The 15,111-nt window shown below is 39.7% G+C and overlaps 1 protein-coding gene and 1 pseudogene across 2 annotated transcripts; both read right to left on the bottom strand.

Moving 5' to 3' along the window:
* Positions 1-18: 18 nt before the first annotated feature.
* On the bottom strand, positions 19-3,534 carry LOC139928850 (uncharacterized). Its single transcript, XM_071921536.1, has 2 exons — positions 3,317-3,534; positions 19-1,739 (listed from the first exon to the last, which is right to left on the bottom strand). The coding sequence occupies exons 1-2, from the start codon at positions 3,486-3,488 to the stop codon at positions 655-657; spliced, it is 1,257 nt and encodes a 418-aa protein (XP_071777637.1). The 5' UTR covers positions 3,489-3,534; the 3' UTR covers positions 19-654.
* A 4,914-nt stretch (positions 3,535-8,448) lies between these two features.
* LOC139923492 (E3 ubiquitin-protein ligase TRIM21-like) lies at positions 8,449-14,785 on the bottom strand (annotated as a pseudogene). The gene is made up of 6 exons (XR_013507294.1): positions 14,689-14,785; positions 13,372-14,503; positions 12,727-12,737; positions 11,777-11,832; positions 11,255-11,275; positions 8,449-9,346 (listed from the first exon to the last, which is right to left on the bottom strand). The product of XR_013507294.1 is annotated as an E3 ubiquitin-protein ligase TRIM21-like (transcript).
* Positions 14,786-15,111: the final 326 nt, after the last annotated feature.

The raw sequence follows: 15,111 nt of genomic DNA on the forward strand, positions 1-15,111 counted from the left end.
TTCTAATTTGCAGTCAGATATTACAAGGTAATTTGGGATTTTGTAAATTAGCACCCATTGGTAGCTCATCAAGTCAGCTAGTTTCAAGTTTAACAGAATGGAGAGACTATACACCAAATTATAGACTTTAGATCAGGGTAAAATATATTTTCCATCGTGGTGCAGAAGTGCTAATGCCAGTGCCTTGGTGTTGACGCCTCAAATCTCCTGCCTGCAGTGCACAATAGAAGCGTCAAACGAGGTGCATCAAATTACTCATGTCAAAAATCGTAATCAGTGCATTTGGACCCTCAGGTCAAGGAGTACAAAAACTGAGAGATCACTGGAGTCAGTATTTATTCTCATATCCCCGACTACTTTGAGTCTCATGCTGTGAAGGGCATGAAACCTGGGCGACAGCTTTCAAAAATACTGTTCCGTCAGTCTTATCAACTCCCCTTTCAGATGTCCCACTCCATCCATCAGATACAAAACTCCCAGTGCCTTTTTGGTCTGTTGTGTTATAACTTTCTTTCATTTATCTGTGAATGTGCATATTCGATTCTACAACACTCAGGCAGTTTCTTCATTGCAAACTGACATGTTAAACCTGAATGTGAGCCAAAGAGCAGAAATAGCAGTATCTAGTTTATTGTACCGTTACTGTTGCACAATTCACCTCAACCAGCAGCTCTGCTCAGCACCACTTACAGTTTCACCAGCTGCTGCCTCATTACCACACTTATGGCTTTTGACGTGTGACAACCGACTAAATTTCTTCCCACAACCACTGCAACCATATGGTTTCTCACCTGTGTGAAATCTCATGTGTGCGTTCAGATTACATTTCTGTACAAATCTTCGACCACAGACTGAGCAACTAAATGGTTTCTCTCCTGTGTGGAGTCTCATGTGTGTTGTCAGATTGCATTTCAAACCAAATCTTTTACCACAAACTGAACAGTCAAACGGTTTTTCCCCTGTATGACTTGTCATGTGTCTTTGGAGAATTACTTTGCAGACGAAACCTTTACCGCAAACAGAGCAACTAAAGGGCCTCTCCCCTGTATGGCTTCTCACATGTACCTGCATAGGTGCCTTCTTATGAAACCCTTTCCCACAAAATGGACAATTAAAGGGTTTCTTTTCTGAATGAACTATCATGTGTCTGGTCAGCTCTTCCTCCAATGAAAAATTTTCCCCACAAACCGTGCAAATTATGGGCTTTTCACCGATATGAGATCTCATATGACTTCCAAGGATATTATTGTTTTTCAGTGTGTTTAAATCTGACTGAGCTTCACCAGTCTCCTTCCAATCACCATTAATATCTTCACTCTCAATTTCAGAACAGTCTGAAGAGAGAAGTTGGCCATCATTAGTTGGTTGTACATCACTAGCTGGATCCAAGTTACTGGCTGATTCTGATGCTCCACAGTCCTCTCCATCAGGTTCTGTTTTCATCTGTTCTGTTGAGGTGCAGCCTGGAAGTTCTGCCTCTCTGCTCTGATCAGTTTGACTTTGATTAAGCTGTGAAGACTGGGGTTTCTCTTCATCATTCTCACTCTTCACAGGGACAGGAGTGAATGGGAACTTGATGATATCGGCCTCCTCCGACCCTTGAAGCTGTTCTTCCTCCTGACTGGTCCAGAGTTCCTCCTGTTCCTCTTTAATGTGTCGGGGCTCCTGGTCCAGACTGGGGCTCCACTCCTGCTGCTCAGGGGGATTCTCCACTTGGTGGACAAAGAGCTGTGGAAGAGCTAATGGGAAGGTAAAAAAAAAGCAATACAAGCAGTTAACTTGAGGCTGTTGCTACTTTTACACTTAATGTGACTAATAACAATTCTAACAATAACAACGATAATGATAAAAAACAGGTCAACCATGTCACACTATTGCAAAATCTTACCGTCAAAATAGCAAGCTGGACAACTGAGACACTATTCAGTTGGAGACCTCGGACACAATATTAATGTGATGTGTCAGTGTATTCAGTATATGTCAGTATATTTACCCTAAAAATGTGTTTTCTCCTTTTGTGGATTGTTTTACTAGTGCTGGCTTTTTCAAAACAGTAGTTACCTCATAACGAACGGAGATTATTATTATTTACTGAGCACATTTTCCCCACAATAATTTCCTTGTGCAGTGGCAAAACCACAACACACACCAAGGACTAAACCAGGACACACTGCCAGGGAAACAAATCATTTAGGGAATATAAAATTTGCCCCAACACAGGTAATGTTGACCTGTCTTGACTTAGTGTAGTTTTATGGATCATGTAGCGATCCAAACCTCCAATGAAATAATTTTTTTCTTAATTTCTCCTCTTCAAGGAATGCACTAAAGGTTACTTGGCAATCTACATGTATATTTAATATAGTTCCACGGAGCCTTTTGATACATTTTTTGCTGTTCTATAGACCTCTATATATATATATACACTCACCGAGCACTTTGTTAGGAACACCTGTACACCTGCTTATTCATGCAATTATCCATTCAGCCAATCATGTGGCAGCAGTGCAATGCATGAGATCATGCAGATACAGGTCAGCAGCTTCAGTTAATGTTCACATCAAGCATCAGAATGGGGAAAAAATGTGATCTGAGTGACTCTGACCGTAGCATGGTTGTTGGTGCCAGACGGGCTGCTTTGAGTATTTCTGAAACTGCTGATCTCCTGGAATTTTCACGCACAACAGTCTCTAGAGTTTACACAGAATGGTGCGAAAAACAAAAAACATCCAGTGAGCTGCAGTTCTGCGGACGGAAACACCTTGTTGATGAGAGAGGTCAGAGGGGAATGGCCAGACTGGTTGGAGCTGACAGAAAGGCGACAGTAACTCAGATAAACCACTCTTTACAACTGTGGTGAGCAGAAAAGCATCTCAGAATGCAACACAGCGAACTTTGAGGCGGATGGCACTTTGGTAGCCGGTTGACATTGAGCTGAAAGCTGATACCTACCCAGTATAAGTAAGGTGTTCCTAATAAAGTGCTCGGTGTGTGTGTGTGTGTGTGTGTGTGTGTGTGTGTGTGTGTGTGTGTGTGTGTGTGAATTTTACACTTTATTTTGAAGGCGAACCACTTAATTTCCGGTCTGAATCTGTTTATTTCTGTCCGGCTTGACGCAACTGTGGGAAGCTAACTTTACTGTTAGCTACTGAGCAGTAACGGATGGAAACCCAACAACGTTATCTACTTGTTCACCCCCTCCCGTTCAGTAAGTTAGTTTACAAGCACCAGCTTATAAAGTCATGTAAATGAGGTGACCTATCACTTTTAAGACATCACTGGAGTAAGTATAACGTAGAAAAACCCCTCTACAAACCTGGTTTGTTTATCTGAACCTCAGGCTTCAGAACATTTTCCAGCAGCCTACGTTGGCGATCGATTTCTTCCTCGTATCCTTGTATCGTTTTTTCAAATAGGCCAAATATCTCTTCAACCGCCGCATTTAGTCGCTGGTTGACAAACACTCTCAGCATTTGTGCTCTGGACATACTGAAACAAAGTATTTACCTTGCTTCGCAGCTAAACTTGCTAGCCCGCTATCAATATAAAGTCAGCTAGAATGAAAAATATGATATCCGGTTTCAACATATTCAAAATAAAAGCCCTCATTGACGAACACGTTTTAACGTTTTTGCGTAATACAAAGAAGAGAAAATTAAGAGAGGAATCTGTAGTAAATAAAAATACAACTGCTGTTTTGTTTGCAAAATGTCCCTTTCACACCCTATATTAATAGACCTATATGCCTAAGCAAGAATATACAGGACTGGACATTTGCCAAAAAGTCAGTGGTCGAAGATTTGTTCAGGAACGCACACATGAGATTTCACACAGGTGAGAAACCATAGGGTTGCAGTGATTGTGGGAAAAAATCTAGTCGGTTGTCACACATCCATTTTGATCCATTTGTATGGCATTCAGCACAGGAAATAGGAATTAGGCGTTCTGGGCAGCATAAAATACAGCATAAGGATATAAAAAATAGAAAAAGGTATAAAGAGGCAATAACAATAAAACCAAACCCCTTAATTTTATCCCTGAAATGTCCTTAATTTCTCATTACGTAAACATTAATTATCCATTAAAAATAACATAAAAATAGTAAGGTTATAGTTCCCTCGAAAAGATTCGAGAGGCCAAGAACAGATACAGGCAGAGGGTAGAGTCCAAATTGAAACACTATAGCATGAAGGAAGTATGGAAAGGGATGGAGAAAATTACAAGCTATAAACCAGTCAGATCTTTGAATGAAGGAAGCAGACAGAGGGCAAATGAACTGAATCACTTCTTTAATAGATTTGATAATCAGCCCCCATCGTGCCCCCTACCTTAGGTCTTGCCTGAATATATAATTAATTCAGACCAATACTCACCTCTGCATATCTCTACTGAGGAGGTCAGGAGGGAGCTGAGGAGAATACACCCCAGTAAAGCGGCGGGACCAGATGGGCTTAGTCCCCGACTTCTTAAATCATGTGAAAATGAGTTGTGCTCTCTTTGCACACCTATTTAACCTCTCTCTGAACTTCCAGAAAGTACCTAATCTCTGGAAGACATCATGTATTGTGCCTGTGCCGAAGAAAGGACGTCCTGCAGTCCTGAATGATTACAGGCCGGTGGCATTGACTTTGAATTCAATTCAATTGAAAGCTCAGGCAGGACCCCCTCCAGTTTGCATATAGGGAGCAGACTGGAGTGGAGGATGCCATTTTATTTCTTCTTCATACAGCCTATTCACATCTGGAAAATACGGACAGTACAGTGAGGATTCTATTTTTTTATTTTTCAAGCGCATGTAATACAATTCACCCCCTGGTTTTACGAGAGAAACTTATTAAGATGGAACTGGGAAGTGCTATGGTGGCATGGATCACTGACTATCTGACAGGAAGGCCACAGTATGTCAGGCTTCAGGGCAGTAAATCAGATGTGCTGATTAGTAATATCGGAGTGCCACAAGGGACGGTTCTGTCTCCATTCCTCTTTATGTTGTATACCTCTGACTTCTGTTATAACACTGGGAGCTGCCACCTCCAGAAATACTCCGACGATACAGCTATTGTTGGATGCAGGGGGGAGGAAGGGGAATACCGGGGACTAATTGAGGACTTTGTTCGTTGGTGCAGTAGCAACCATTTGCAACTTAATGTTAATAAAACCAAAGAACTTGTTCTGGACTTTAGAAGGAAAAAGAGCTCTGTGACACCTGTCTCCATTCAGGATGCTGAGGTGGAGGTTGTGAAGTCCTATAAGTTTTTGGGTGTGCACATTGACAACAAGTTGGACTGGTCTGTTAATACAGAGGCAGCATACAAAAAAGGTCAGAGTAGGCTGTACTTTGTTAGGAAACTTAGGTCTTTTAATGTATGCAACAAATTGCTTTTTATGTTTTATCAAAGTGTTATGGCTAGTGTTATTTTTTATGCTTGTGTGTGTTGGGGAGGGAATATCACTAAGAGGGATGCTAGCCATTTGGATAAGCTGGTTAAGAAGGCTGGATCTGTGGTTGGAATGCAGCCTAGCACCTTGGAGGAAGTAGTGCAGATGGAGAGGAGGGCAAAAGTCCACCTGATACTGGACAATGCCTCCCATCCTTTGCACTGCCTCCTTGCCCAGTACCGAAGCTCCTTCAGCCAGAGGCTTGTTTTGCCAAGCTGTGCTCCAGATAGGTTTAGGCGCTCCTTTATTCCTACTGCTATTAGATGTTTTAACGAGTGTCTATAGTTCCCTAATAAATAAGCTACTACACATCATATTGCAGGTGCTACAATACATTGTAACTACATTCAACTACATTGCAAGTTGAATAATGCAAAGTGACATCAAAGTGACATTTTAACTTGGCTAATAGAGGAAAAGTGGCATAAACAATATGAAAATATAGCCGCAAGCAGCAATTGCGGGGTCTAAGCACAATTTGAAAAGACAGACATATAGACAAAACACACACAAAGTCTGACATGCAGTCTATTAGTTATGTTTTAAGACCTGCTTTTGTGTTGGCCCGTGACTTCTGTCAAGTAAATCTTCTCCTTGCAACCATATTGTTGAAGTTACTCACAATGGCCAAACTCTATTGCTTGTTCTTGACGACTAACGACAGGTCCAGCCTGGATTTGAACCCACAACCTTCCACACGAAAGGCTGATGCTTTACCTACTGAGCCAAACACCTGTTACAGGTTTACTGAGGAGAAGCTAACTAAAGGGAGAAGTATTGTGCTACTGCAGCCTATGATTGACAGCGCTAATCACTTTATAGAACATTGTAGTGCTCTCTATTAACAAATAAAACAATACTAAGTCACATGGGCCAGAAAACTGCTGCTGCACTGCTCTCTCTGGATGAAACTTCTAGTCACACCCCAATCAGTGATGCCAATCAGGTATTTTGCCATTGACAGATCATGTCAAACACCTGCTATGAGTTTTCTGCACTGTGTGATTTAGTGTTGATTTACTTTTCATGAAACTTCAAAATGGTCACAGTTTATCAGGGACTTGAACTCACAACCATCTGGTCCAAAGACCTGAGCTTAACCACTCTGCCAACTTCCACTTTGGTGTGTCAGTCGGGAAACAAAACAAAGGGACAAGTGATTGGTCATAGGTGATAGTCCAACCCATACTGAAAGCCTCAGAAAGAATATTATAACTGTATTAGTGCCCCACATTAATCAATTTACACATGGCTTTACAGACATCATCTTGACAGTTCAGACATCATTTGTATTTAGTTTGATGAAGATTGATCAAACTATCTTGAACATATCACATTGTCAATTTATCAAACTATTTGCAGCTGCACATTTCCATTTACCGTACACTCAGTTTTCAAGATATCATTACAGTTTTTGGGCTGTTTACTAATTAAGGTATGACGATTTCAAAAATCATGTTGTTTTTTTCCTGTAATGTACGCTTTAGGAGGACAACACTGTAGGATCAGAGTCAGTTTTTGCTATAAACAGAGGGGGGCGACTTCAGAATCGGGGGTAGGTACCAGTGTACAAAAGATTTATCTCACTTCAGCCGATATATCCTGAAAATGTCAGCTCTCTAGGACACATGGCTGAATTTTTATGAATTTTTGAAATTTTGACTTTAATATCTGTGAAGATTTGGTTATTATGCAATAAGCCACGCCCACTTTCATCAATCATGACCAAATTTTTTGGATCAACTTGGACATGATGAACTAGCACGTGTAAAAAATGTCATTAAAATCTTTGCAGTCAATTATGAGATATAAACTTTTTGCATTTGTAGCGCCCGCTAGTGGTAGAGGTCAAAATGCTTTTGAGGCCACGTTCAAGCAACACTGCTCAACAGGTGTTTCAAATTTTGGCGTGATTAGCTGAATGGTTAATGAGTTATGACCAATTTAGTGTTAGGGCGTGTTTCGTTAAAAGTTTATTGGTCGATATAAGCCAAACCATTTGACCTATCAATAACCTTTATGCAACTCTAAAGAGGACAGGCCCAAGATTCTCCACACCAACTTTTGTGTGAATCGGATGAACGGCCTAGGAGGAGTTGCAAAAAAAGTGTTTCTTAAAGAATTCAAAATGGCGGACAATACAATATGGTGGACATTGAAAGTGATATATGGGTTGGACTCGGCACCTTCCAAAGAATCTATGAACAGGTTTGGGTTTCTGAGCTGCAGACACTTTTAGTGGAGAAAAAGAAAGAAAGAAAGAAAGAAAGAAAGAATTCCAGCAAAAACAATACGGTTCCAGCACTACGTGCTTGGACCCCTAAAAATATACTGTATATATGTATGTATATATGTATATACAGTATACTGTATTATATTTTAATTTTTCAAGCTTTGATATCAGTCAAACTTTAAATTTAAGCATGCAGGTAAATAACAGCCATGTAATCCAAAAAGTATGTTCCATTTGTTTTTATTTATTCAAATAAATCTTTGAATGTGAAAAAACAAATAGCAGAATTCTTTCTTTTTCATAAACTGCTCTTGAGTAATTATGTCAACATGCAATGCTCGGAATATGTACAATGATCTGACAATAATAAAACATTTTTAATTTGTCACTTAGACACATTTCAATGATTTTAGTAAATGTGTCTGATTTCCAATATGACATTATTTTGCAGAGTTATTAAATTAGATTCATCTTTAATGATCCCTGTGGGGAAATTGATCTGTTGTGGCAGTAAATTCTAATAGGATACATAAAAGGTAAACACACTACAATACACTATTTTTTAGTATAAGACATGCATTTTGCCAAGAAGAAGAAAGGTAAACAGATGAGATATATACATATATATATATATATATATATATATATATATATATATATATATAGTTACTGGGCTTTTTTCATAGATAAGGAGCTTTTCCAATTCTTCTCTCAATGTGGAGCTGTATTGAAAAAAAAATCTTCATCACAATTGTGAAGCACAATCCAAAGTGTTTTATGATTTATTACAATTCTTCAACATTAATACGAACAGTTACTTGAAAAAATTGCTAAAATATATGCACTTTCCTTGAATATCGTCACTCTCCAGTGAAAACCTTGTATCTCCAAAATGTCAACTTTTCAGGAATAAGAAAAACAGCCTTTTTTCAGCCTGACCTCAGTGCATTTTTGAATTTATCTAATGGGTTTTGAAAGGATTTCATAAGAAGAATTTTCTCAACCCATAGAGAATCCTTCAACTAAAGTTAAAATATGAAAAGTTAACAAAATATAATATCAGATAACATAAGATAACAAAAAATGTGTTATCTTAAATGATGGTGAATCCTTAGTCTAATCTGTGTGATTGACAGGAGAGATGATCAGAGAGGCGGAGTTTTTACCACCATCATTAGGATTGGGACCGAAATACGGGTAGAGTTTCTCAGTGAAGGTGCAGCCAGTATAGGAGTAGATAAGAGCTGCAGCATCTACGTCATAAAAGGAGACCAGACCCTCCTCATAATCCACAAACACGCCCACCTTCTGAGGCTTTGTTTTCAGTGAGAGAAGAACAGCAGGGCCAGCAAGAGCTCTATAGTCATTTCCATTCCTCAACCATATAGTCCAGTAGCCATTCTTTGGGCTCAGTGTGATTGGCCCCTTCCTGTTGATCGACCCTCTGGCCACTCCTAAAGCCCAGTCAGTCTTCCCTTTAACCTGAACCTCATAGTAAAATCTTCCTGAAGAGAAGCTCTGTTTTCCTAAGACACTGGGACAAACAGAAAATTTCTCTGGGTTGTCTGGGAGATTCTTCCTTATGTCACCATGATTTACTTGTTTCCCATCATCAGACAGGATGAGATAGGCTTGTGCTGTATCAGGATCGAGAGTCACATCCACTGCATACTGCTGGACCCTCTTCAGCTCAGCCTCAAATCAAATCAAATCAGGCTTTATTTATATAGCGCCTTTCGTGCAAAATTGCAATACAAGGTGCTTAACAATACAATGAAAATACAACAATACAATGAAAAAACAATAATACAATGAAAATACAACAATACAGCGAAAATAAACGGTAATATAAGGAAATGATAGTATAGGAAATAAGAGACATGATAGAACAGAGAGACCAGTGTAGCAGAGTAAAAGAGGGTAGATTAAAATAAAATGGATTAAGAGAATGCTAAACTAAAAAGGTATGTCTTGATTTGATTGATTTTATTTGGATCTCTTTTAGCCTATTGGCTAATCTTCCAAGAGTCCACATTAAAAACATTTAAGCATACAATAATTCATATTATACAACACATAATTATTGACACACATATATCATATACATACATGCATGACACATATAACCTACATACATTGACACTTATCCCGTATGGACCTACATATATACACATATTAATCTACATGTGTTCACTCTACAAACCTACTGACAGTGCAATACAATAGTATGATGATAACTACATTTAAATCTTGAAATCTTGCAATCAACAATCCAACCGCCGTACTGTTCTTGAGTGAGTTATTGTAATGAATTCCATAATTTAACAGTTCTGAAAATAAAAGTCCGTCTTCCCATTTCAGTTTTTATTTTTGGTAGTACATAATGATTTTTATCTCTTATTCTTATGTTAACTTGATGTTTATCACGTACTAATAGCAGTTTGTCCTTAATACTAACTGGCTTTTTAAACTTTTGAATTTTTGAAATTAGTACTATAGAATGTTGTCTCACATGCTCTACTACTGTGGGCCATCCCATTGTAATATGTAGTTCACTCACTCCTTTTTCAAACCCACACCTTAAGACCATTCTTGCTGCCTTGTTAAGTGTGATCTGCAGTCTCCTCATGTCTCTCTGAGCTGCATTGCCCCACACTGCACAGCAATAATTAATATGACTATAGATTAGACTATGAGATATTACCTTTAGAATGTCTTTAGATAAAAACTTTGCAATTCGTCCAACCATTCCTGCCATTTTCATCACTCTTTTAGAAAGATCTGTAATATGAGCTATCCATGAGAGATTGTTTTGTATTTTAACTCCCAACAATTTGACTCCTGTAACCTCTTTAATTTGAACACTGCCATATGTTAAATACCATGGCTTTAATTTCTTCCTCTTTCTTGTAGTACATATAATCATATTTTTCGTTTTATTTACATTTAATGCCAATTTATTGTTTTCCACCCATTTGATGACACATTTAAAATCATTTGATAAATATTCATGCAACTGAGTTTGTGAATCTGCCACTGCAGTGATGGTTGTATCATCCGCAAACATATGTGCATTTGAGTTGGCTAACACTAAGGGAAGATCATTTGTGTATATAATAAATAACAATGGTCCGAGGCAACTCCCTTGTGGGATGCCACAGGTAATCATACGTGGAGAAGAAAAGGAGCCATTAACATAAATAGATTGCTTTCTACCGTTTAAATAAGATTTCATCCAATTAATAGCATTCTTACTGAAGCCATAATGAATTAATTTTTTAAGTAGAATTGTGTGATCTATCAAATCGAACGCTGCAGTGAAATCAAGAAGAAGTAACGACACAAGTTTACCTTGATCCAGGGCACTTAGCCACTCATCCGTCATATGTAACAGAGCGGTTTCAGTAGAATGATTTTTACGATATGCATGTTGAGCATGGGTTAGAAGGTTATTAGTTTCCATATATTTCCAAATGTGATCACTTACTACTCTTTCCAAAATTTTGCTTAAGGAGGAGAGTAAGCTAATTGGGCGACTGTTGGGTGCAGTAAAAGCTATTTTAGCATCCTTAGGAATGGGGCAGATTTTTGCATGTTTCCATTCTGTGGGAAACTTTCCTTGTTGCAAAGAAAGATCAAATAGATACTTTACAGGTCTAGCAATATATGGGGCTGCAGATTTCAACAATTTGTTGTCAATAAGATCGTACCCTGTCTTAAGATTTGTTTTAAAGGTGTTTACAGATTGTGATGCCCTCAGCTCCTCTGGCAGGCTGTTCCAGAGGCGAGGACCATAGACACTAAATGCTGCCTCCCCGTAGTTCTTTGTCCTCACCCTGGGAACAACTAAAAGGCCAGTGCCAGAGGACCTGAGTGATCTAGAGGGAGCATGCATTAAAAGCATGTCTGACAAATATTCAGGCGCTAGTCCATTGAGTGATTTGAACACCAATAAAAGGATCTTAAAATCTATTCTAGAACTGACAGGCAACCAATGAAGGGACTTTAGGACAGGTGAGATGTGTGCTGTCCTGGTCTTGGTCAGTACACATGCTGCTGCATTCTGAATGATCTGTAGCTTATTTATAGCTTTCTTAGGTAGACCGGAAAGGAGAGCATTACAGTAATCAAGCCTGCTAGTGATAAAAGCATGCATAAGTCTCTCAGTATCTGCCTGGGAGAGAAACGGTTGCACTTTAGCAATATTTCTAAGGTGATAAAAGGCGGTTTTAGTGAGATTACTGATGTGATATTCAAAATTCAAATCAGGGTCTAGAAGCACGCCAAGATTTTTTGCTAGGGGCTTGGCGTTTTGTGCCAAGGATTTTAAGTTAGTGCACAGTATCTCTCTCTGGACCTTTGCTCCAATAATTAAAACCTCTGTCTTGTCTTTGTTCAATTGCAAGAAATTTTGTGACATCCACAAGTTGATAAGATCAATGCATTGAACCAGTTTATCAATAGGGCTGATGTCATTGGGTGATAAAGAGATGTACAGTTGTGTATTATCGGCATAGCTATCAAAATTAATCCTGTGTTCTCTGATGATATTTCCCAGCGGCAGCATATAGACTGAACAACACAGGTCCCAGAATGGAGCCTTGAGGAACCCCACGTTATGCTAGTGTTAGCCGAGGAGTGGTCACCAATGGAGACAAAATAGTCTCTGCCGGACAGATAAGACCTAAACCAATCTAAAACTGAGCCAGAGAGGCCAACTGTCACGGTGAGGTGTGGTGAGGACCCAAATGCAGGACAGCGAGGCAGGTAGTGATCAAACCCCAAGACTGGGTGTTTAATATAACGGGTGCAGGAAACAACAGGTAAACAGAGACGGGAGCACTTAACTGACACGTAACAGGAAATAATGATCCGACAAAGACTGACTGGGGAACAAGACTAATATACACATGGGGAGGTGATTACAAATCAGAAACAGCTGGGGCAAACAGAGAACATGGCACGTAGAACTAGACAGGGAACATAATACACACAGAAATACAAAAACTAGACAATGAAGCAGGGACTGAAAGTCATAACCGTGACACCAACACTCTTCTGTAGTCTGTTAATAAGGATGTCATGATCGACTGTATCAAAAGCAGCGCTTAAGTCTAAAAGTACTAATATTGAAAGTTTCTTGTCATCCATGTTCATTCTCAGGTCATTTACAACTTTAACTAGTACTGTCTCAGTGCTGTGGTGAGGACGAAAGCCAGATTGAAACTTCTCAAATATACAGTTGAAATTTAGGTAATCATTTAGCTGTTTAAATACTAATTTCTCAAGAATTTTACTTAAAAAAGAAAGGTTTGAAATTGGCCTGAAATTGTTTAGCACTGAAGGATCCAGGTTACTTTTCTTTAGGAGAGGTTTCACAATAGCAGTTTTCAGTGCCAGGGGGAAAATACCAGTCAGCAGGGAGTTATTTATAATTGCTAGCACTTCATCCTCTAGACAATTGAACACAGTCTTAAAAAAGGTGGTGGGGATAGGGTCAAGTGAGCAGGTGGAGGGTTTTAGTTGCATCACTTCGTTCCTGAGTATTTCTTTATCAACAGCAGCAAAATCATTCATAGCAGTCTTAGGCAGAGGGAAAGTGTCCAAAGACAGGGGCTCACGCACATTCAGTATAACAGGGTTTAGATCCAATCTGATTTTTGTTATCTTGTCTCTGAAAAATGCTGCAAACTCTTCACATATTGATGTTGAGGTGATGAGAGAGTGGCTTTTTGGAGCTGGATTTATGAGGCTGTCAATAGTTGAGAAAAGCTTCACTGAGTATCTCCTCCAGCTGAGCCACAGCTCTCCTCACCGTCCCCTCATATGATGAGTGGACACTGACTTCTGTCCAGTCCTTGGTGTGTGGAGGAGTGTTCAGGGATGGGAAGTTTTGGAGGAGGTGGAGGTGGTCTTCAGTGTGTGAGAGCTGCTCCACCTCAGCGGTTCTCTTCATCAACTCAGAGATTTCCAGTTCCAACTCTTTGATGAAGCCTTCAGCCTGTTTCTCTGTTGTTTTCTGCTTCTCTTGGATCGTCTCAATGAGTTCAGCCTGGCCTCTCTCCACAGACTGCATCAGAGCGGTGAAGACCCGCACACTGTCTGCTATCTCTCTGTCTGCATCTTCCTTGCTGAGCTCTACTGAGTGTTTGATCTCCTGAATCTTCAGTCGTCTCTCCTGGATCATCTGCTGAATTTCAGCCTCCGTCTTCCCCAGCTCAGCCTTCTTTTCTTCATATTCTTCTTTCAGAGGAACAATATGATGTGGCTTGTGGTCCAAAGCAGTGCAGAGCATACATACACATATCTGGTCGGTCTTGCAGAACAGCTGGAGGAGTTCATCATGATCTTTACAGATCCTGTCGTCCAGGTTCTCCAAAGGATCGATCAGCTTGTGTCTTTTCAGGCCTGCGATTCTCTGATGAGGCTCCAGGTGAGTGTCACAGTAGGAGGCCAGAAAACACCAGGCAGGACTTCAGGGCCTTCAGTTTGGTCCCAGTGCAGATGTCACAGGGAACTGGTTCTCCTGGTTTGGCACATTGTTGGTCTGAGCAGCTGCTGGCTTTCATTTGAGCTGACTTTCTGAACTGAGCAGCCATCTCAGATATGAAAGTATTGACCCGCAGCAGAGGTCTTGTGTTGAAAAGCTCTTTACACATGGGACACTGGCACTGGGCATTAATATCCCAGTGCTGTGTGATACAGTTTTTGCAGAAGTTGTGTCCACATGGTATGGCGACTGGATCAGTGAATACATCCAGGCAGATGGAACACAGAAACTGCTCTTCAGAGAGGAGACTGCTGGCAGCAGATATATCTAGACACTGAGACCTAAAGTGAAAGTCTGAAATGTCAACATTGTAATTACATAATTCTCTAATATCCGCATAAAAATATCAAAGTTAGATAAATAGTTAGATAATAAAATGAAAACAGGGAAACATCCTATCTGGATACAGCTCAATGATGTGTTATTGCTCTCTTTAAACACAGTAAATATTATCTTCTGTACTCACCTGTGTATGTCTAAGACTCTGCTGTATTTTTGAGAAAGGCCTGATGAACCTAGTTTTATTTTTCTTTCGAGAGAAAGAGAGAGTTTTCTCATCTGCAGCAGTGCTGTTGCTCTGAGTTACTTTCAGTTTCACCTCAGGAATGTGATGTTGAAACACTCTTGTCTATCCAGTGTTGCTCCGCCTCTTTCAGCTGATGGATCCTGCCCTCTGGTGGCCATATTGGAGGTCCACAGCTCATGGCAACAGTGGCTGAGAACAGCTGATTGCATTTCTAATCTTATGACTTGTCTGTTTCATCAGTGTGAAATAGACATGATGAATTGCGGTTCTCTATCCATTGATTACCTTTAGAGTTTTTCAAGCTTTGATATCAGTCAAATGTAAAATACTTTAAGCATGCAGGAAAATAACCATACAAGCTTT

The sequence above is a fragment of the Centroberyx gerrardi genome, chromosome 17, assembly GCF_048128805.1.
Source record: "Centroberyx gerrardi isolate f3 chromosome 17, fCenGer3.hap1.cur.20231027, whole genome shotgun sequence".
In the NCBI taxonomy this organism is placed as follows: domain Eukaryota; kingdom Metazoa; phylum Chordata; class Actinopteri; order Beryciformes; family Berycidae; genus Centroberyx; species Centroberyx gerrardi.

What these genes read in the sequence shown, in the direction of transcription:
- LOC139928850 (XM_071921536.1), bottom strand. Translation starts at nt 3,488, where the DNA reads ATGTCCAGAGCACAAATGCTGAGAGTGTTTGTCAACCAGCGACTAAAT. An exon ending in GGTTCAGATAAACAAACCAG is followed by an intron (nt 1,740 to 3,316) that starts GTTTGTAGAGGG and finishes CCTTCCCATTAG; the next exon opens with CTCTTCCACAGCTCTTTGTC.